Source organism: Kogia breviceps, chromosome 19 (assembly GCF_026419965.1).
Source record: "Kogia breviceps isolate mKogBre1 chromosome 19, mKogBre1 haplotype 1, whole genome shotgun sequence".
NCBI classification, from domain to species: Eukaryota; Metazoa; Chordata; class Mammalia; order Artiodactyla; family Physeteridae; genus Kogia; species Kogia breviceps.
Window position 1 is genome coordinate 13,178,085 of NC_081328.1, and position 22,297 is coordinate 13,200,381.

At 45.2% G+C, this 22,297-nt stretch overlaps 1 protein-coding gene across 6 annotated transcripts in view; it reads right to left on the reverse strand.

Moving 5' to 3' along the window:
- Nucleotides 1–22,297, reverse strand: part of VPS53 (VPS53 subunit of GARP complex) — a 158,336-nt gene that overhangs the window by 99,359 nt on the left and 36,680 nt on the right. For all 6 annotated transcript variants that reach the window (XR_010838253.1, XR_010838254.1, XR_010838257.1 and 3 more), the window contains 3 exons: nt 8,667–8,753; nt 5,011–5,126; nt 2,991–3,110 (listed from right to left, as the gene is read on the reverse strand). Coding sequence is in view for 1 of the 6 variants with exons in the window: in XM_059049041.2 (XP_058905024.1) it covers nt 2,991–3,110; nt 5,011–5,126; nt 8,667–8,753 (323 nt within the window). In the remaining 5 variants the exon portion in view is untranslated. The remainder of the gene's footprint in view (nt 1–2,990; nt 3,111–5,010; nt 5,127–8,666; nt 8,754–22,297) is intronic.

Consider the following 22,297-nt stretch of genomic DNA (forward strand, 5'->3'; position numbering starts at 1 on the left):
ATCTCAAATGCTTCCAGAACAAAATAAATAGATTATTTTATAAAGGAATAAGAATGAGATGGACTTCAGATTTTCAATAGGCTCCAGACAATAGATTTGCTTAGTCTACACTACAACAGCCACAAGGTGGAAGTAACCCAAGTGTCCATCAACAGATGAATGGATAAACAAAATATAGTCTATATGTACAATAAAATATCCAGCCTTAAAAAGGAATGAAATTCTGATGCTAAATAATACGACACGAATGAACCTGAAAACGTGCTAAATGAAATAAGCCAGACACAAAAAGACAAATAGTGTATGATTCCACATATATGAGGTACCCAGAATAAGCAAATTCACAGATAGAAAATAGAACACAGGTTACCAGAGGCAGGGAAGAGGAGGCAATGAGTGTTATTATTTAATGCATACCAAGTTTCTGTCTGGGGCAATAAAAAAGTTTCAGAAATAGAGTGGTAATTGTTGTACGATACTGTGAATTTATTGATACTTAATGCTACGAAACTGTACACTAAAAAATGACTAGAATGGTAAATTTTATGTAACGTATATTTCAACACAATTTTTAAAAAGGAAAAAAAATAAGTAGGCACCATGAATAGACCATTTACCACTGAAGAAACTGAAAGGACAAAGATCTGCCTTGAAAACAGGTGACACACCTAGATGGTTTTGCAGGCAAGATCTGCCAGATCTGACAAAGGATTAGTATCCAGAATACACAGAGAACTCCTACAAATCAATAAGGAAGGGATAACTAACTCAGTAGACAAACAGACAGAGGATATGAACTGGCACTTCACAGAGGAAATGCAAATGGCTTATAATCAAGTGAAAAGAAACTAATCTCATTAGTTAACAGAGAAACGAAAATGAAAGGAACTAGGTACCATTCTTCATCCATCAGATAAATGAAAAGGAAAACTGACAATATCAAGTGTTGTTGAGGATATGGGGAAATGGGTACTCACACACTATGCAGATGGTACTATAAATAAATAAAGCCTCTTTGGAGGGCAAAGGGGCAGCAGTTATTAAAATTTTAAATGCACGTGACCTATCACCCAGAATCTATCCTAGAGAAATACTTGCAGATGTGCAAAAGGGAGTACATTTTTACAATTAGAAGCAAACAGTCTAGTGATATGAAAATGGTTAAATAATCTGTGGTATGTTATACTACAGAATTCTATGCACCTGTTAAAAGGAATGAGATAGGTTTGTATATACTGATGTGGAAAAACCTCTAGAATACACTGCTAAGCTAAAAACAAAGAGAAAGTTTCAGAATGAAGCATACAGTATGAGATCATTTATTTAAAACAAAACAAAGCAAAATAAACCCACAATCTAAAACTACAGACTTATTTAAATGCACAGAAAAAAATCTGGAGGATAAGCATTAAATTGATAATAGTAACTAGTTCTATGGGTAGCACTGGGGTGTGAGGTACAGTTAAAGAGGACTTAAGTTTCATCTGTATGTTGACTTTTTTCTAATAAAGAAAATGTATACAGGTATTACTTATAGAATTAGAAATAAAGTAACTTAAAAAACGAGGCCTGCAGCCATCAGGCCTCCTGAGAAAGCAGAGTTGAAAATGATGGCTCCTGCTGAGTACCGGCCCCTTTGTTTCCTCTTTGTTGCAAAAAAAAGGTTGGGATCCATCAATTTTGACTGTCTCTTAGTATTTTCCCTGCTGCTACTTCTAACAGAAAAGGCATTAAATTCCCCACCCCTTATCTTCCTTCAGATCCTCATCTTCCTTCTCTTTAAGCACCTGCCTTTCTTTCTACTGGCTCTGAATCTGGGATTAAAACTCAACAGAATAGGAAGGAAAGAACAAATTTAAAGAGGCTAAGTCACTATTTTGTCACATCTGAAGTTCAAGGGCAGACTGTATTTGCAAAGACTACCATAGCGATCTCTCATCCCACGTGCTCTTCGTTTTTTATTATTATTATTTCTTAATAATACTTTTTTAAAAAATTTATTTGTTTATTTTTGGCTGCATTGGGTCTTCGTTGCTGCAGGCTTTCTCTAGTTGCAGTGAGCAGAGGCTACTCTTTGTTGCGGTGCGTGGCCTTCTCATTGCGGTGGCTGGCTTCTCTCGTTGCAGAGCGCGGGCTTCAGCAGTTGTGGCTCATGGTCTCTAGAGCGCAGGCTCAGTAGTCGTGGCTCACAGGCTTAGTTGCTCCACGGCATGTGGGATCTTCCCGGACCGGGGCTCGAACCCATGTCCCCTGCATTGGCAGGCGGATTCTCAACCACTGCGCCACCAGGGAAGTCCCCCACGTGCTCTTTATACCAATGGGGCTTTGACACTCCTCCCGTTGGGAGCGGCGGAGGCTATATCCCTTCCTCTTGAATCCTGACAGGCCTGTGACTGCAGAAACGACTCTCTGTGGCTTCTAAGACCTGGCTCTCTTGGTGTGCTCATTCATGGGCCCCAGCACCACCTCACCGTGAGGAAACCCAAGCAGCCCAGGGAGGACAACCCAGCTGAGCTCGCAGCTGACAGCAAGCAGCAATCTGCCAACCATGAGATTAAACCAACGGATCCTCCAGGCCCCTGTGGAGCCGCCCCAGCTGATGCTGCACGGAGCAGAGATGAGCTGTCCCTGCTGGGCCAGGCCACATTACACAAGCGAAGTAACTGTTGTCATCAGCCACTAAGTCCTGGGTTTCGTTGGTTCGTTACAAGGAAGCAGACAACTGGAACCGTTTCCCTCACGAACGTGGGCTTGGTTCACTCCAGGGAACCAGGCCAGCAACTATCTAACACAGGTAGTGTTAGAAGACATGGTAAGGAGGTGGTGAGGGGACACAGAGGGGACGTCTGCAGCAGAGTCAGATCAGGTGACCTCTGAGGCTCCTTCCCACAGTGAGAGCGTACAATGGACATCCTGAGCTGAGTGCTTAAGCACTTCCCAGCACCACCTTTTCTTAAAAGGGAAGATCGTTTTCTCCAATGACATTTTACCTTTCAGAAAGCTGCCGGATCTGTGGGATTCCCATATATTTGTGGAAGTGCTCCAGAACATTCATTACGCCCTGAAGAAGATTAGCAACTTCTCCATACTGCCTTCTCCTGGTCATGGCTCTGCAAGGAAATAGGAAGTTGAGGACTCCAGAAAAACACTAAGGACACAAGATACAGATACGGACCAACCTACTCTGTGCTCTAAAATAGACATCAACTCAACTTAATAAGCATTTCCTGAGCACTGAATATATATGGTGCTGTGCACTGGGGGAGAAAAAAAATAAGACCGGGTCCAAATCCTTAAGGGGACATGAGTTAGTAAGGGAGAGCGACAAGGACACATCTAAGTAGTACCAAGTAGGATGAATGGAGCTCTAAACAGAAGTCCAAGTTACGTGCTCTGGGACGTACAAAAGAATGTGTGAGTGATGGAGTCTCCCTGGGTGGGGGAAGGGGAATCTGGGGAGACTATGGATCGGGGATTTGGGTTGGGTATTATGGATTAGTTGGCTTTTGACAGGGAGCAGGGGTCGGGGTGTTATTATTTGAGGGTTACGGCATTTGAGCAAACCAAACACATCTCAGGACACAACAAAGAGCATGTATATGCACTTACATGTCAACTCAAATCTGTAGACTTTAAGCCAATGTTAAGCAACTCTGTGCATGTTTAGGTATGTTTAGTTTCCCTCCTGCTAAGGTTAATGAAGCTTAAATAAAAGGATGCTGATAAAATCAACAGTTACATACAGCAAGGAAGGAACAAACCATTAGATTTAAAATTTTCATTAGGATTGGTTTTTTTTTTTTTTTTTGCGGTACGCAGGCCTCTCACTGTTGTGGCCTCTCCCGTTGCGGAGCGCAGGCTCCGGACGCGCAGGCTCAGCGGCCATGGCTCACGGGCCCAGCCGCTTCGCAGCATGTGGGATCTTCCCGGACCGGGGCACGAACCCGCGTCCCCTGCATCGGCAGGCGGACTCTCAACCACTGCACCACCAGGGAAGCCCAGGATTGGGTTTTTTAATTAAACGTATAATTTATGACTTCCTTTACAAGGCATTTAAAAAGACAGGATTGATCCTGTCTTTTTAAGCCAAGGAGTTGCTACCACTGCCTGGTCTGCTGGTTTGTTGGAAAGCACTGGGCACCTGGGGAAGGGGACAGGGACACTGCTCTTCCAGTCTCCTACGGGCCTGCTGACCTCTCCGATCACTGCTCGCAGGAGAACTGGCCAGGGTTCACTGAAGACCATGCAATGTCTGGGAGAGACCAGGAAGGAGTCTGTCCCCTATTCGCCCCAACTTTGGATACTGTGTCTAAAGTCCTATGGAGGTGCTCTTTCTCTATCCACACATGGGATTATACTGAGGCTGGGACAGGGGCAGTTCTCATGAGACAGACCACAAAAGAGAACAGGAATATCAGAATCTCCTAGGAAAGGAGGCCTTTGGGCTGCTTCGTTGTGGTCAATAACCAACTCTTCCTTTTAATACTGTTTCTCATGTTCTCATGTACCATTCCCTACAGTTCCCCTACAAGCCAAACAGAAGGCTTCTGCCTTTGAACAAGTGGGTGGAAAAAAAAAGAAAAAAGTGGGTACAAGGATCTGTTTCCATAAGGCATGTTCAACGACAGTGCAACTGAGCCCAACACAAGCAGGAAAACTTGGCAACGCGCAGGCTGGGGGCGTGACTACAGCCCTACACTGCCTCATCAGCCTCCGTGGTAGAGATCTGCCACGTGGAAACGACCTGTTCTCCTGAAGTCACTCTCCACACGCTTTTTGGGCCCCTTCAGACTCACCTGACCCTCACCTCAAAGTCTCGGGTGTCTGTTACACGTTGAGCACCCGAGGGCACAAAGCCAAAGCGGTGACTCAACATCTGAGACCGCTTTGCAGGAAGTGGGCCCGGATGATGAGACTCTCCTGGCTGAGAAGTAAATAAACCTACGGTGCCATCTCCTCTGTGACACACTCATTTCCCGTGGACCCGAAAGGGACCGCGGACGTGCTTACTCGAGGGAATCAACGCCGCCCGCCAGCATGTGCAGGTGGTTCAGCGTCGTGATCGAGGTGGTCAGGTGGCGCTTGGCGTGATCTAACTGCTTGATGTCGCGGGTGATTTCCTTCACCTTAACAGTGAAAAACCACAGGAGAAAGAGGAGGAGGGTTAAGACAGACGTCAACCGGTCTGCGAGTGGCCTCCGGAGAAAATAACGCAGATGAAACAGGGACAGACACACCTCGCGTTAGCCCTCGGAGAAGGCACAGGTGTCCTCCCGATACATACTCAAAATAATTTCCAATCGGCCCGTTTACATTTAGTTTGGCATTTCTTCAGCAGACTTTACCCAGGCTTACAAAACCCTCAGTTGTGAGAATGAAATGAACTTTATTCTTCACCCCAAGTAAAGTGGAGTGAGCCACACAGTAAGTGAGTACGGAGCACACGGTGTCCAGGAGCCAAGGACGGCGGGTCTCCTCCCGAACAAGGTCAGGGAAGTACGCCTTCTGGCACCGGGGTTACTAGGTTCGGTACAAAATGGATAGCAGAGTATGAGCCAGCTAGTTCTACTGGGATGGGCTTTATTCGTGGATCTAGGGTTTATCATCCGGTCTCCAGAAGATTTCTCCTCAAATCTCAAGAAGACCGAAATGTAACCCCCGCGAAGTAAGCTTAACATGACGTCATTGAGAGCTGAGTCTGCAGGGAGACAGATGGCAGCCAGGGGAGTAAAATTCCAACAGTGTTGACCCAGCGGGTCCAAGAGAAAGAAACTCTGCGGCTGGGAACGTAAGTATATTTCAGTCACTAGAAAAGTACATTCAGTAGCGAGGCGGGAACAATTCTCCACCTTTACCAACACCTAGGCGGACTCTTCCACTAAACTGCCCGAGTCCATGCTGAACAAGAAACTTCCTGAAGAGCAATTTGGTTTCCCAGGTTTTATGACACCCGGAGGGAAGGGAGCGCCCTGGATACCAGGCACAAACATCCTAGTTACTGGAAACGTAGGTCTCCCGTCAAAAGTGAAAAAGGCCGGTAGTGAGTTAAATTCACCTGACCTGATTTTTTAGAGTTTGATCATCCTGGGTGGAGTTATGCAGTAAAGGTCACGACCTGTACAGCTCAGATCCACACCCACAAACCCGCAAGGCTGACGTGGATCCTAGCAGAAAAAGCCTCTTTCACGGGGACTTGGCCCATCAAGCCTGCTCTCTCTGTGACCCTCAGGCCACCAAATGTCTCCATCTCTATCGTGGGGGTTTGGGGAATAGGTGAAGAACCTACCACGCCTTTACCAAATAACTGAGTTTGGGGGAAAAGACGATCAAGAATGATATAACTGGGCTTCCCTGGTGGCGCAGTGATTGAGAGTCCGCCTGCCGATGCAGGGGATACGGGTTCGTGCCCCGGTCTGGGAAGATCCCACATGCCGCGGAGCGGCTGGGCCCGTGAGCCGTGGCCGCTGAGCCTGCGCGTCCGCAGCCTGTGCTCCGCAACGGGAGGGGCCACAGCAGTGAGAGGCCCGCGTACCGCAAAAAAAAAAAAAAAAAAAAAAAAAGAGAATGATATAATAAACTAGATATAGGAGTTCGGCCTTATAATCTAATTACCCTTCCAACTCTGAAATAAATCATCATTCTCTTTCCCACCAAAAAAAAAAAAAATCCCTGTACCTCTTCCTGGGTTCCTTAGCTCCAGCACTAGCATCAGGGGTCTTCAACTACTGTGTTAAAAGTCAGCATCATCTACCACTCTTCTCGTTCCTGCAGGTCCTGCATCATTAGTCAGTCATTAAATCCTAAACATTCTTCCTCTGACTCATCGCAAGAATCTGTCCCTTCTACTCCTCCTTCAGGCCCTCGCAGCTTTGCACCGGAGCTCACCGGTCCCTTCTCCAGTGTTCCCCATCTCCCCCCATCACACACCCTGTGCTTCTCTAGACAAACCCAACTTCTTGTTATTCCCCAAATAAAGCCCTTAATGGCAGCTCACACAAGGGGTTCTCAGGCCAAAGTCACACGAGACCGGTTCGCAAAACAGAACGCTGGTCGTTAATTTACCTTAAGTGTTACCCTTGGGCCGACAAAAAAGGACAGAACAGGACGTGGCAGGTTTGGGAGTCACACAGCTCTCGGGTTGAACCTCGGCTCTTCTACTCACGGACTCGGTGTCCTAGACCAAGTGGCTTAGCCTCACTGAGTTCTCAGTTTCCTCACTGATAAAATGGTCAATCATAAAAATAATAATGAGAGTCAAACCGAGTTCAGAAGGCTGCTGTGAGGGCAAAGTTAGATCACGTGTATAACGGAATGGGCACAGTGCTCAGCACAGTGAAAGGGCTCCATAGATATCCTCTTCTTCCCTTTAGCAAAGCACTGTCTGGGGAAGCAGACTGCTTTTTTTTTTTTTGGCCACACCACACGGCTTATGGGATCTTAGTTCCCCGACCAGGGATCAAACCCACGCCCCCTGCATTGGAAGCGCAGAGTCCTAACCACTGGACCCCCAGGGAAGTCCCAGATTGCTTTAAAATAAAACATCTAACGGCATTAGCAGCGGTCTACTCAGACTCTTACTGCATCCCCCCTCGGCTTGAAGAGGAAGCGTGGTCCAGACTAGCAGATCAGAATACTACGTGCTCATCGAATCTCCACAATTCTGTGATGTACACACAAATACTACCTCCACTTCACAGAGAGGCAGCTGAGGTACAGAGGGGGTAAGTAACCTGCTTAAGGCCCCCACGGAGGAAGGAGAGAGGGTGGATCTGAAGGCAGGCGGTCTGACGTCAGAGGCCATGCTGCTCACTAATGGTATCCAACCGTCCCCTCTCCCACCCCACCGCCCCATGCCCTCCGCTGAAGCCGGGCCCGCCCCTGCCGCCTTCCACAGCCTGTCCAGTCTTGCCAAATGGCCACTGAAGAGAACTGAAGGGTCCATGGGAGCGTGATCTCGGTTCTGTTCTTGAGTAGATTATAATAAGATGTAGGCAGAGAAGGCTGGGAGGGTTTAGGAGTTTTTATAACCAAAATGAGTAGGAGGAAAAAATGACATTAATAATAGCTTTCATTCATTCAGCAACTAACCCCAGCCCAGTACTGTGCTCTGTGCTCTTCATACGTTTAATTCTTATAACATCCCTTTGAGGTAGTTATTATTCTTATTAAGAGTGGAAGAAACTGGCGGGCCCCGTGGTCGGTGGAGGTCTCTGAGCACATCACCCGAGGGCAGCACTGCGTAGAGGGAGCGCTTAATCAAGCCCCTCAGCACGTGTCACAGGAAGGATGCAGCCCACCTCCCAGATCCAGGTCCAGTTTTCAAGCAATGCCAAGTTACATGTCACACATCTGAATTGAGAAACACGCGATATAAACGAATGCCAGGGAGAGGAATCCAAAATGACTAGGAAACTATTTTGGGGAAAGGAGAAGAAGAGAACTTTCCCTGTTTAAAAACAGGGCTGCAAATACAGGGCAGCAGAGATAGTGAGTCACTACATGTCTAGCGGCACCTCCTGAAGAGATGTCGTCCCGGGGCCAGCACTGGAGACGTGGGTGCTGTGGTTGGCAGGAAGAGGGAGAACAAGCCCATTAACTAGTATGACTGGACGAGAAGCCAACTTCCTCTTCTGGCACAAAAATGTCAGGAAGAAACCCAAACTCACCATTTGCTCTGATTTTTCTGCTTTGTCCTTGATATCTTTGATTTTTCCAAAGAGTTGCTGAATCGCTTTCTGGGCCTCTTCAAGTGCCTAGAATAAGAGGAATAAATGAAAAACAAGGCAGCACCGGTCTCTACACTGTGATCAAGTGCAGCCTCACAAGAAAATGCCTAAAGCTCTCTTGCTTCGTTGCACTTGCAGTGACAATTTTACCAGACCTGAGACCTAAGCAGCAGAGGCAGGGGGGATCCAGCATCTGGATACAGGCAAATAAATGCTCAGAGTTCTTGCCAAGTTGCATCATAAAGTTTTAATTTAAAAACTCAACTATTTCCCTCTATATCAGTGATTACTACACATACTGATGACAACAAATAAATAAGACATGCACATCTGTGTGTGTGCGCGCGCGCGCGCGTGTGTGTGTGTGTGTGTGTGTGCACGTATGCAGTAACCTTCCAAAGCCTGAAGAGAGACATAGGTGGCTCAAAGTTGGGGGTAGGGGAAGCTCTGGGTTTTGAAAGTTCCAGCAGATAGTGCCTTCAAAAAAAAAAAACAATCACAGCTGTGCACAGGGACTCCAAAACCATGGACAAACCTTAAAGACATTTGTAAGTACCCCACTTGGAAACCAATGAAATGAAGTTAGAAAGGAAGACTGACACCTAACGGTGAGCTAAATGTTTCCACTGAAATAAAAAACCAACAAAGATGGATGCCAACCATTAAAAGCATTACAACCCCCAGTGGTAATTGCGTGAGTCTGGGAGGCAGTATTAGAGGAGGGGAGAGGGCGCTCAGCCGCACACGTGAAGAACACACGTACTGGTGAAAGAGGCAGCGGCCAAAAGAAGAACTCCCACTTCATTTCATTGAACGCACTTTATTTTGGACTGGGGACTTCCCTGGCGGTCCAGTGATTAAGACTTCGTCTTCCAATGCAGGGGATGTGGGTTCGATCCCTGGTCAGGGCACTAAGATCCCACATGCCTCGCGGCCATAAAACCCAAAACATAAAACAGAAGCAATAGTGTAACAAATTCATTAAAGACTTGAAAAATGGTCCACATCAAAAAATAATAAATAAATAATAAATTTTTTAAAAAAGAGTGGCCTGTCCTAACATGGCTTCCCGAGCCCTTTGTAAATGTAATGACAAGGCCAGCATTGCCCTAGAGCCGTGTGTGGCCATCTGTGCCTGCAGGGGGGAAACAGCCAGCCTCCCCGAGGACACCCTGACAGAGGAAAGAGGACAGCAGAGCTGCGACGTGGGGAGAAAGTCAAAAGCCCTGACGGAGTTATTTGAACCTCTGCCTTCAGCAGAACCCAGCAGAAGAGCTACCTCTAGACTATGAACTAACACGTTTTCTTCGTGGCTAAAAAACATCCTCAAGAGGCAAACTTGAGTCTGCTTCCGCCGCAGGAAGTTCCTTCCTCGTTGGAAGGAGGGACTGTTATCTCGCTGTCTTTCCCAGGTTTCCGGGAGGCCCACTCCTCCTGATGCCGGGACTCCTTCCTTCCCCTGCAGCTCCTCGCCCTGTGTGTGGCTCAGTCCCAGACAGAGCTCTCTTCTGACCTTCCTCATCTCTGGGATCTGCAGGGGTTTCACGCCTGGGGACAAGGATACGGAGCTTCTGCGTGTGACCGTGTTATGGCTTCCTCTGCCCGTTGGTTGCCAAGTCTGAGGTGATGCTAGTCGAATAAACAGCAGCTCACACCACCTCCTGGGACAGGCAGGGAGTGGGCGTTTGCTCTGCTGGGTGGCTTCACTTATATCTACCAAGGGTGGGGAGCAAAGAAGCTTTTATACTTGTCATTTCTGCCGCCCGGACAGAGGTAATTTAATCATCAGAAGGTCTGGTCTTAGAACAACAGTTGGCATTGCTATCAGAGAGCAAAATCCGTAACTCGGCAAGTTTTACCTGAAGAGTAGTAACCAAGCAAAAGGGGTGAGGGAATGGAATTGGGTCTCACTGAGCAGCCCCTCGCAAACCCACTCCCTCCCAAGAGGGTGCCTCACTCAGCAACTGCTTCCTCTCCACTTCCTGCCATCCTGCCTTCCTCACTCCCAGATTCAGCATCCCCCAAACCGTAGTGGTGCAGTGAGAAATCCTACCACTCTCCAGACAGAAGGCAGGAGTTCGAGGCCTGTCTCTGCTGTCACACACCAGCAGGACCACCTCTCCGGGGATGAGTTTCCTCATCTGCAAAGTGGTGACGATGCCACCTACTTCAGGTGTTGCTGGGAAGACTCGATGACATAATAGGTGTTGAGAGCCACACAGATATCAGGTCTATTTCCAGGGCTTTTGACCAGCCTGGGCAAATAAATGCATGTTTGCACCTAGGGATACATACGTATATATCAAGTGGAGATATCAAAATGGACATACGAGTCTGCAGCTTGGAAGAGAGAAATTGAAATTCAGGAGTCATCAGCTTATAGATGACACTATAGTCTGTAGGACTAAAAATCACCTAGGAAGAGGGTACAGACAGAAGAGAAAAGAAGAGAGGAGAAGATGGCCCAGGGCTGAGCCCTTGGACACTCCAACGTGCAGCCGTCTAGGAGAAAAAAAGGAGGGAAGAAAGATGCAAAGAGAAAAACCACCAGGGACAGGAGAGAAAACCAGGGACTCTGGTGTCACAGAAGCCAAACAAAAGTGTTGGAAGGACGAGGAAAAGAGTGATTATGTCTTACATTGTTGAAAATTCACCTAAGATTAGGACAGAGGATGAGCACCAAACTGGACAGCAGGGAAGTCGCTGGTGACCTTGACAAGAGTGATCCCCGTGGAGACGGTGCGCGTGAGAGCAGGGCCCGCAAATAATGGCCTCGGGGCCAAGCCCGGTGGGCCACCTGTTTCTGTAAACAACGACAGCTTGGACCACACCAATCCCATTCGTTTAGGAACTGTCTGTGGCCACTTGCTCCAAACGACAGCAGGGAGTGGGGCAGTTGTCAGAGACCAGATGGCATATGAAATCTAAAATACTTACTACCTGGTCCTTAACAGAAAATGCTGGCTGACTCCCGGTATAGGCTATTTTTTCAAGAAGCTTTTACTGTGAGAAGACAAGAGAGTAAACCAGAAGAGGAGAAACTGATTGCGGGGTAGGGGGGTGGGACAACTGCAGAAGAGAAGGACTTTTTTTATAATGTTCTTGAATTGTTTACTGTGTAAGCACCAGCTCTCTAGCGGGGCTGTAAGTATCCTTTAGAGTGTGGCCCGAGGATATGAATGGCACTCTTGGATCCCCTACGGTTCAGGCAATGGCCCGTTCTGGGGGCCAGAATGACAGGCCCAGCTGATAATTACTGTCTCAGTATAATTACCACTAGCTCCTTCTCACTCCCCAAGTGACGCTGATGATAAATCAGAATCACTATGTTACATATGTTACTATGTTACATATGTGATCGCTATGTTACATATGTGATCGCTATGTTACATATGTTACTATGTTACATATGTGATCACTATGTTACATATGTATGATCACCTCAACCACAGCATCTAACCAAAGCTGGAGCACAGCTGGAACTCGACAAATATTCGCCAACAGATTAAAAACATCGTGGGGCGCTTCTCAGCAGAGTAGCAGTGCTGAGGCTACTGTTCTGGATGAGGTAGGCTGACACCCGTGGCTCTCCCTAACTCCAGGCACAACTGTAAGCAGCGGTTCAAAAACACAGCATCACACTTTCTGCAACTGTTATCTATTTGGCTAATGTGGAGTCTAATGCTCCCGATGCTGCCAGGGGTGAGTAAATTCTAAGCCCCCGGAACCTTCTAAAAAATGTTGCCTCGTGGCACAGAAAAGCGCTACAGAGGCCCTTGCTGGCACCTGCTCACCTTTTGGGGCGCAGCTTGCATGCGATTCTGTGATCTTGTTGGTCATGTCATGGTATAAGGATGTGCTGATGGGACTGTAGCCATCGTCTTCTGGCCCAACACTCTAACACATATGACATTCAGCTAAGAAAGGCAAAAAGGGCCAGTTCTATACTTAGATCTCAGGGCTGAAGAAGTTTCCACGTTCCTTTCTCAGAGAAAGGGTTTCTATCCCTATTTTTCTCTTACTCTCCATCTGGCATCCTACCAGAACTATCTCTGCTCAAGGTACCACTTTCTTCTTTCAGCAAACAAGTAAGACTCACACAATCTTACATTTCACAGTCTTAAAGAAAGACAAACTGCCTGCCAGATTTTTTTTTTCAGGCTGGAATACTTTCACTTGTTATAACAATGCACTGAAGTTGAGGAAATTTAATATAATTCACTTTCCAGAGTCAAAAAGGTTCTTCTGAAGCATTCATTCCATCAGCAAGTCCATTCTCAACACACACCCTAATATTTGATATCTAATGTCTAATAATCAATCACACAGGAGGAGGAGTGTTTTGTAATTGGAAAAATCATAAGACCTACAAAAGGTTAAGATTTTATTTTTAAGCAACACTAAAATACTTTTATACCTAGCTAATCAGAAAATGTGCTGAAAGAAAGATTCTGGCACTGTCCCTAGACACTCTCTAAAATAAAATGTGGCTACTTTTCCATTCCAGGCTGTATGTAGATTAAAAACAGAACTAATCACCCAAAAATGTCTGCTTTCAATCCACACTTACTGGAGATTCTGAATCGAGCACTGGAGCGTGGCTGCAGCCTGCATGGGAGGGTGCTATTAGGAGGCAGTGACTGTGGTCGTCCTCTTTACTAACTCAAATCCTGCAATCGGGGGATGCAAGGCGACCCGCTGAGCTGACCCAGAAGACTCAGCAGAACCAGTTATGCTATCTCTGTATTTTTGTGCATCATTAACTGTAACCATTATTCTTAATTTTCCTTGCCTCCCGAAGTAGACTCTGAACAGGCCACCAAAGCCACACTAGGTCACGCGCGCAGAAGATAAGCAGCATGGAACCTGGCACAGACCCCACTGCTTTCTTCTTCTGTCATCTCTTTTTTTCTCCCCAGAACTGTGTCGGCCACCTGTGTAGATAGAGCAGATCCGAGCCAATGGAAATGCCTTGAGAAATTAACATCCCCTCTGGCTCTTAGATTCATCTAATTTTGCAGTTTGCTCTATGAGAGAATTATATTGCCTTTATCCTGTGAGTCCACGGGCAGCCTTTAAGAGATTTAAAACTGAGATCCCATATGCTGCCACTACAGGAAGGAGGAAGAGGCTGCTCATTTTCAGAAGAACTAATATGGTGTTCTGTTCTTTGAAAAAAAAAAATAAGGCGCTAATATTCAAGGTTACTGGGAAGAAAATGATATTTTCCCACTTATTCTGCTATCATTTCTGTGGCCCAACTTTACATCTGTCTGCCAGTTCCCTTCCTATTATTTGAAAACACAATGCACTGTTTTAGTAAAAAGCAGGGGTGTTTTGAACCAGCACACTGGCATTCGAATGCCGGCCTTGCCACGTACTGTGTGATCTCTGGTAAGCCATTTAACCTCTAGGAGGCGCAGACTCATCATTTCTAGAACAGGGACAATAGTCCCAACCCAGAGACTTGCTAGGAAGACAGGGCTTAGCAGTCAACACCTCGGGTACTGTTTACGCAGTACTGCCTTCCTCGTGGGAGTCTTCCTCTCACTGTATTCTGAGTCACTGTCCCAGAGCAGACCAGGCCTCAGCTGGGCCACTTGGAGCTTTTCTGTGATTTTTCCAGAACGAATTGGGAAACAAAGTTTCTCCCTCTCTGGTGGTGGCATCCCCACGATGTGAAATTAGGTTAGAAAGTAGCTAGTCTCCAGGTAGAGACAATGAAGCGGACTCCTGGAGAGAGACACAGACAGAAAGATCCAGAGCTGTATTCCAGTGCCGCCTTCCGCTGTTTGAAAAGCCCAGCAGAGAGACTGCTCTGTTCAAAACAAGACACAAGAGGCTTCCAAATAATCCCACTTCTGCCTAAGCCAGGCCGAGCCGGGATTTTGTCTTCTGCAGGCGAGAGAATCCTGACGGAGGACGCAGCTCATAAAAGGGGTTCACTAAATGGTAATTATTAATATCACTCCCAGATCTCCCAGATAGAGCGTGACATTTCAGATGAGACTGTTCCTCTAAGAACATTGGAGCTTTGCAAGTAGGCTGGTTAAGTTCAACATCTGCAGGCACACACACAAGAGTGGCTCATGGATCGGAGGGTGGTCTCCTTGAACCATGTTGTAAATGAGCCATTCTCCGGGGGAAAAAGTTTCCATCTTTTGTTCGCCCCGTCAACAAAAAGTGAGTGCCCACTATATGTACTAAGCTAGACACGGAGAGAAAAAGATCGCAGATGGGGACACATCTTTAAAGAGCTTGTGAGGGATACGTAAGAAACAGAAATAACTAGAAGATGGGAATGACAGAAAGAAGTATGAATGCCAGGATCACTTGGAAAGCAAAGGACTCCGCAAAAATGTTGCTGAGGGCGACCACATCTGATGAGCCCTAAACGAAGTGCCCCGTGACATCCACTAAAGGCAGACACCTACAGGTAAGTAGCCTCTATTTATGGAATGTCCCTTTTTTTGACACTACTGGCTAGCCTGGCGCCACTGAGAGCTGTTGCTATGGAAACAAGGCATCCCCGGCTAGGGCAGAGGTGCTTTAAGAACTCTCAGCAATAAAAACAACGCAGCCCGTTCCCCACAATGGTGCCAAACAGGAGCAGAGGCTCCAGGGATCTCACCGCCATGGACGGCTGCACGTGCACAGCATCACGATTCTCTGTGTCCTTGAACACACTAGGTACCTGCCAGGCCTGGCAGCCCCGGTCAAATGCCAGACGGGCACCCATCAGAGGCAAAGCATTGGTGCTAACATTAGTTCCTTCATAGCCCATTCAGAAACCTTGAGTATAAAGGGGCTTTATTTAAAGCACAGATTTCTTTCCAAGTTTGTGAACCAAAAGAATGTAAAGGGCAAAAGGAGTAATTTTCACCTGATTTGTTAAAATGCTCTGTTCCACCTGTTACTTTAATTTACGATTTCTGCAAACCACATCCACTGAAAATGTGAACCAAAGAGTTCATTTTAATTGTTTTTAGGAAACAAGCCAGAAATTAAAATTGTAAGACAGGGCTGGGGCACAAATCCAGCAGTACCCAAACAAGACTGAACATTTAGATTTTAAAGTTCTGCTTATATCTGTTATCGCCCGTCACTTAAAATCTGTTCCTCCTGAAATAGCGGGGAGTGGGGAATGCACTCGCGCACAGCCTCCGCTGATGAAATGCAACCCCTGAGGATGAGCGCATTTAAAGCAACAACTCCAAATGGAGCTGGAGAAGGAAAAATTCAAGCAAGAGTCTCAGTTACTCTGCTGAATAAAAGGTACAGAAATGCAATACTGTAGAAAATAGGGGCACATTTAAAGGAACAATCTGCCTGAGTTTAACAAAGGACCATTTCCCGCAAATAGCTAGGACTTCCCAGTTGCCAAGTGAAATTCAAATCCCCCATGGTAATCACTCAGTAACTCTCATCTATATTATGGGTTTTCATTCAGGGCTTCGTTTGGGGTTGACTTCTGGATGTTCCTTCAGCTGCTTTTTAGAGACACCTTCTGTACCGAAGCCCTTTAGGCTATGGCCCGCCTTGGGGTTTCATCTGGATGACTTTCTCTTCCTGTTTCACTTCCCTTCAGGATTGGGTCCCACGTGCTCAGGGGCACAGGTGTGCGGTGAATGCTCAACTCTCCTCCCCTCCTGGAGTTCCTCTCTTGGTCCAGTTTCTTCTTCATGCTGAGAGGGGCCCAGCTGGTTGAGGAGAGGCCACAATCACTGTCACTGTTTGGATTCCCTTGTGAACCAGATAACTTTTCAGGTTCTGCAGTGGAAAAAAAGTGGCTCCCAAATCTGCTTTTAAAGTTTGTCCCTGTTTAAAAAGAGAATTTGGTATATACACAGCTAAGGCCAGACCAGAAAATCTGGACCTGTGATTAGCTCACCCAGTGTAACTTGGGGCAAGTCACAGAAACTGTGTGAGCCTGTTCCTACATCTGTAAAATTGGGAGAATAACATCTATGTGGCCTAATTCATATCTTTGTGAGGATTAAGTAATCGATGCAACCATGTTTTGCAGAATGTAAGATAAACATGTTTGTTTGTTTGTTTGGTTTTGTTCTGTCTTGGGGGTGGGGTGGTTGGCTGCACCTCGCGGCTCGTGGGATCTTAGTTCCCCGACCAGGGATCAAACACGGGCCCTGGCAGTAAAGTAATCGATGCAACCATGTTTTGCAGAATGTAAGATAAACATGTTTGTTTGTTTGTTTGGTTTTGTTCTGTCTTGGGGGTGGGGTGGTTGGCTGCACCTCGCGGCTCGTGGGATCTTAGTTCCCCGACCAGGGATCAAACACGGGCCCTGGCAGTGAAAGCACTGAGTGCTAAACACTGGACCACCAGGGCATTCCCCAGGATAAACATATTTATATTGTAATCAAACATAAGCACTATATATTAAGACAAACAAATCAAAATGTACCTTCTGCCTAAGCAACTCAGAATGTCTTTGCTTATAGTGAATCAATCAAGAATGACACATTAGTCTTCCATTAGTACCTTCTTCATTCTAGAGATCTGGGTAATTACAGGGCTGCCAAGTGTACTGGAACTTGACCACAAGATGCTAATCCAGAAACCAAAATCTCCAAATATCAGAATCTCCAAGTATTCGATGAAAAAAAAAAGTATAGCACTTGGCTTAGCATAAATGGTATTATCATATGAATAATAGCTGGCTGTCTGTCCCTACTGTTCTCATGTGACTGAGAACAAGAAAAGTTCAGAAGTATGACAAGAAGACAAGGGTGAGTAACTAGGTTGGAGATGGGGTAAAGACCCCTCAATTCACCTCTTCTGTTTTATAGAAGATGGTATTTGGACCATCAAATTTACCTACCAGTAAGTATATCTGTAGAAGAAACCTCCCCCTTCTGGTTGGGGGCCACGATGAGAGTGACACTAATGTCGTCTGCCCAACATGCAAATTGCAGGTGTCACATACAATGCCTACAGGCGTCACATACAATGCCTACAGGCGTCACATACAATGCCTACAGGCGAACACAGCATCTGCTCAGAGGGTCCACAATATACCATGGAAACAAAAATCAGAAATCCTGGCATGTGATCCAATGCTATATGAATGACCCTAAGTGTCTTGTATATTTTAGAGCTTTGATTTGGACAACTACAGAACACCAAACCAAAACAGACTAAAAAGGCATTATCTCTGGTTTGGCAAAACTAATCTCCTTCCAGAGGAGACCTTACAGTCCAAATTAGAGTGAAGGAAATTTCACAGCTATGTTACAGACTCCTGAAAATAGGGATTTATGAATGGAAATGTTGACAGAACTACCACAGAACTGAATACATGCTGCTCTAAATTCTGAATTTCCATGGATGAAAGAAGAGAGAGAAAAAAGGAGGTCAAGTTCTTACACGAAGCAACATAGTTTCAAATTCCCATCCATTGTTCAAACACACCTGGATGACTTCCCCTGTCAAGGATCCAAAACCCAGAAAGCTTCACCTTGTCAGCAGCAATACTGCAATTTTTCTCATGGGCAAACTCAAACTGAGGGTGGAATTTTCCTTCCATCACTAACAACCAGCAGTCAAAAGCAAGAGTAATCTGGGTAACAGCCAGAGCAGCTACAGTCATGATGAATAGCATTTTCCTCTTTAGATGTAGAGACTGTAGTTTAAACTTGTGACTGCCCTTAACATGGGAACAAGCAGATGGCAAAAGTTATGCTTGACCTTCTTGCTTGGCTCCTGTAGAGTGCCAATGTACGTGGAGATAGCTCAGAAGAATAATAAACTTCAGTGTTCCTCCTTAGCAATAGTATTTTCCTAAAACCATTTTCAATAATCATGTTGCACACAAGTGGGACTTGATGTGTTTCTAAGGTCAGGAAGGAAATAGTCCAAATGCTGGACATGCTAACTCAAAGAAATCATCATGGTAGTTTTCTTTTTTTTTTTTTTTGTGATATGCGGGCCTCTCACTGTTGTGGCCTCTCCTGTTGCGGGGCACAGGCTCCGGACGCGCAGGCCCAGCGGCCATGGCTCACGGGCCCAGTAGTTTTCTTTTTCGGAGAAGGCAGCAGCATCATTATTGGGTACTGAACACAAAAACTTAAGCCTATAACTAATCTGAAACACATCGTCTGTATGGATTAAATGAAGACAAAACAGGCTTGTCTAGAGGAAAAATCTATTAAAGTTCAGAATATGGAAAAAAGTCTCCATTTCCATTTAATGTGAAGGAGATTAAATATTGAAATGATTAAAAATTCGCATATGATCCAGCCATTCCACATCCTAGGTATATACTGAAAGGAACTGAAAGCAGGGACTCAGATATTCGTATGTCAGTGTTCATTATGGCATTGCTCACGTCCAGGAACACACGAATGGATAAACAAAATGTGGTATACACACGCAATGGAGTATTACTCAGTTGTGAAAAAGGAATGAAGTTTTTGAACAGGAATGAAAATCCCAGATACACATACCAGGACAATACTCTGTGACCCAGCAGGTATTTAAGGTGGGTTAAATATTAAAAACAAAACTAAGCTAATCGTCAAATGGAAAAACCACATGCTCCTATCAGAAGATGGAAAGGCATATGATAAAATTCAACATCTCTTTTTCTGGCAAACAGGCTTAGTGAACCAAGGTCATGAGGATAAGTCCTTAATACAGAATTTGGAAACGAGAGACCTTCACACTCGGTGTCAGCTCTAGAGGAGAAGGGTCTTGACTCTGTTCACTGCATTATCCCCAGTGCCCAGAACAGAGCCCAGCATGGAGAAAGCACTGACTTTCTGTAGGAGCGAATGAACAAATACACTAATTAGAGTCACTAAAATCAAGAACAAACTGCCTGCCATTCCTACTTATTGAACACTGAAATATTATTCAGAAAGAGTATTTCTAAAAGTTTTAATCTCAAGATTCCTTGATACTTTTGGAAATTACTGAGGGCCCCAAAGAGATTTTTATGTGGGTTATAGCTATACCATATTGGAAAGTAAAACAGAGAAGTTAAAAAAAATTATCTATTAATCCATTTAAAAATCACAATAGGGCTTCCCTGGTGGCGCAGTGGTTGAGAGTCCGCCTGCCAATGCAGGGGACACGAGTTCATGCCCTGGTCCAGGAAGATCCCACATGCTGTGAGCCATGGCCGCTGGGCCCGCGCGTCCGGAGCCTGTGCTCCGCAACGGGAGAGGCCACAGCAGTGAGAGGCCCGCATACCAAAAAAAATTTAAAAATAAAAAAAAATAAATAAATAACAATAATAAACCCATTACATGTAACACAAATAACCTGTTTTTATGAAAAATAACTATATTTCCTCCAAACAAATTTCTTGAGAGAGCGGCATTGTCTCTGTGACTTTGCAAATATCTTTAGTGTCTGCTTTAATAGACGCCAGCTGGACTCTCATATATGCTTCTGTATTGAATCTGTTGTGATAAGTTGTGTTAGTTGAAAAACATGATGAAAATCTGGCTTCATACAGATTTTCAAGTTAGAAAAGAAAGAAATATTTTAATATCCTTTTCAGGTACTTATTGATAATCCTTTTTGAAGCTACATCAAGACTTGGAAAGTGGTAGATTCTTTTTAAAATTTTTAAATCAAAGTATAGTTGGTTTACAATATTACATTAGTTTTAAATATGTAACATAGTGATTCTGAAGTTTTATAGATTATACTCCATAAAATTTATAATATTATATTAGTTTCAAGTGTACAACATAGTGATTCAGAAATTTTATAGATTATATTCCACTAAAAGTTATTATAAAATATTGGCTATATTCCCTGTGCTGTACACTATATCCTCGTAGCTTTTTTACACACAGTAGTTTGTACCTCTTAATTCCTTACCCTTATTTTGCTCCTTCCCCTTCCCTCTCCCCACTGGTAACCACTCTATCTGTGAGTCTGTTTCTGTTTTCTTATATTCATTCATTTTTTAGATTCCACATATAAGTGATAACACACAGTATTTATATTTCTCTGACTTATTTCACTAAGTATAATATCCTCCAGGTCCATCTATGTTGTTGCAAACGGCAACTTTTCATTCTTTTTTCAGGGCTGAGTAATATTCAATTCCAAATACATATATCACATCTTCTTTATCCATTCATCTGTCTATGGATACCTTATGTTGCTTGCATATCTTGGCTATTGTAAATAATGCAGCTATGAACACTGGGGTGCACGTATCTTTTCGAATTAGTGTTTTCATTTTCTTTGGATATATACCCAGGAGTGGAATTGCTGGATCATACGATAGTTCTACTTTAAGTTTTTTGAGGAAGAGTGCTGGACTCTTAAAGATTGGTTGCAATGTGGAATCTGAAATCTTATTACTGAACTTCTGATCCTGTGCTACATGAAAATCCACTGGTCAGTTGTGCTTTTGCCCAAGATGCAGAACGCTCGAGTGTTGCTCTAACATTAACAATGAGAAAAAAAATAAACAGCAAAATCACAACATTTCTTGAACCCATCAGAGAGCTGAAGGCAACCAGGTCTCCTGAAATCCAAGAGATGGGGACACCCAAGAACTGTTTCACATGTGGCAGAGCCTAAGAGGAAGATGCAGATGCTAACCCAGCGGACAGAAAGGAATCAACTATGGTTTTTACCAAATTGCTAAGGGCCAAGTGTGGGGCTAGTGCAACAGTGTGGAACCTCTGGGAACTGCACAGTCGGCAGTTTGCACCCCTCTCAGGCTCGTTTCCAAGACCTGCACCAGGTGCTCGTGAGAAAACCTGCAGGCAGAGGGGGAGACGAGAAAGAGCCTCCCTTTGGGGTGCAGATGTGCAGGAGATTAACGGGCACTGTAGGAAAGGCTGGAAGCCTTGATAACCTTCACCCTTGCCTGAACCCACCTCTCTAAAGCCTTAAAACTCTGAGTGAGGGGCAGCGTGGCGAATGCCCGAGGTGAGTCTACAGGACGAACAAGGGAACAGAGCCCTTCACCACCTCTGATGCAACAATTCTGGGCCTCGGGTAAGCTGTGCTGCGACTTCCATCCACAGAGAACAGCACACCAGGGGACAGTAAGGAGGCTTTCAGAGCAAGGAAACCTACAGGTGCTTCAAAGCAGGGCGGCAGGGATGGCAAGGAGTGGAGCTGATGGAAAAGCCACAGGAACTTGAGAAATGCCTGGATGCACAGAATTAGGAACATGGATATTCCAATGGTTACCTCATAACCAGCAGCAGCAGTATTACTGCCATGTGCTGAACAGGACTGAGCCTGATGCTGTGCTTGGTGTTTCTAAATAGTTAACTCGAATCCCCACCGCCCTGAAGTAGGTATTATCATCTCCATGCCCCAGATGCAGAAACTGAGGTTCGGAGAAGTAATCTGTCCAAGGTCACACAGATAGAGAGAGTGGCAGGAGCCAAACTTTAAATCCAAGGCTCAGGTTGTTTCATTTGACCAGGCTGCCATCTAACGTCACATTGGGGACAGTGTCCAATTCCCCCAATCCTTAGAGAATCCAAATACAGTGCTCAGTCCTGTACATAGAGGAGAGAGAAGACAGCTTCTCTCTATCTTCTTCTTCTCTCTAATCTAGTTTGGAT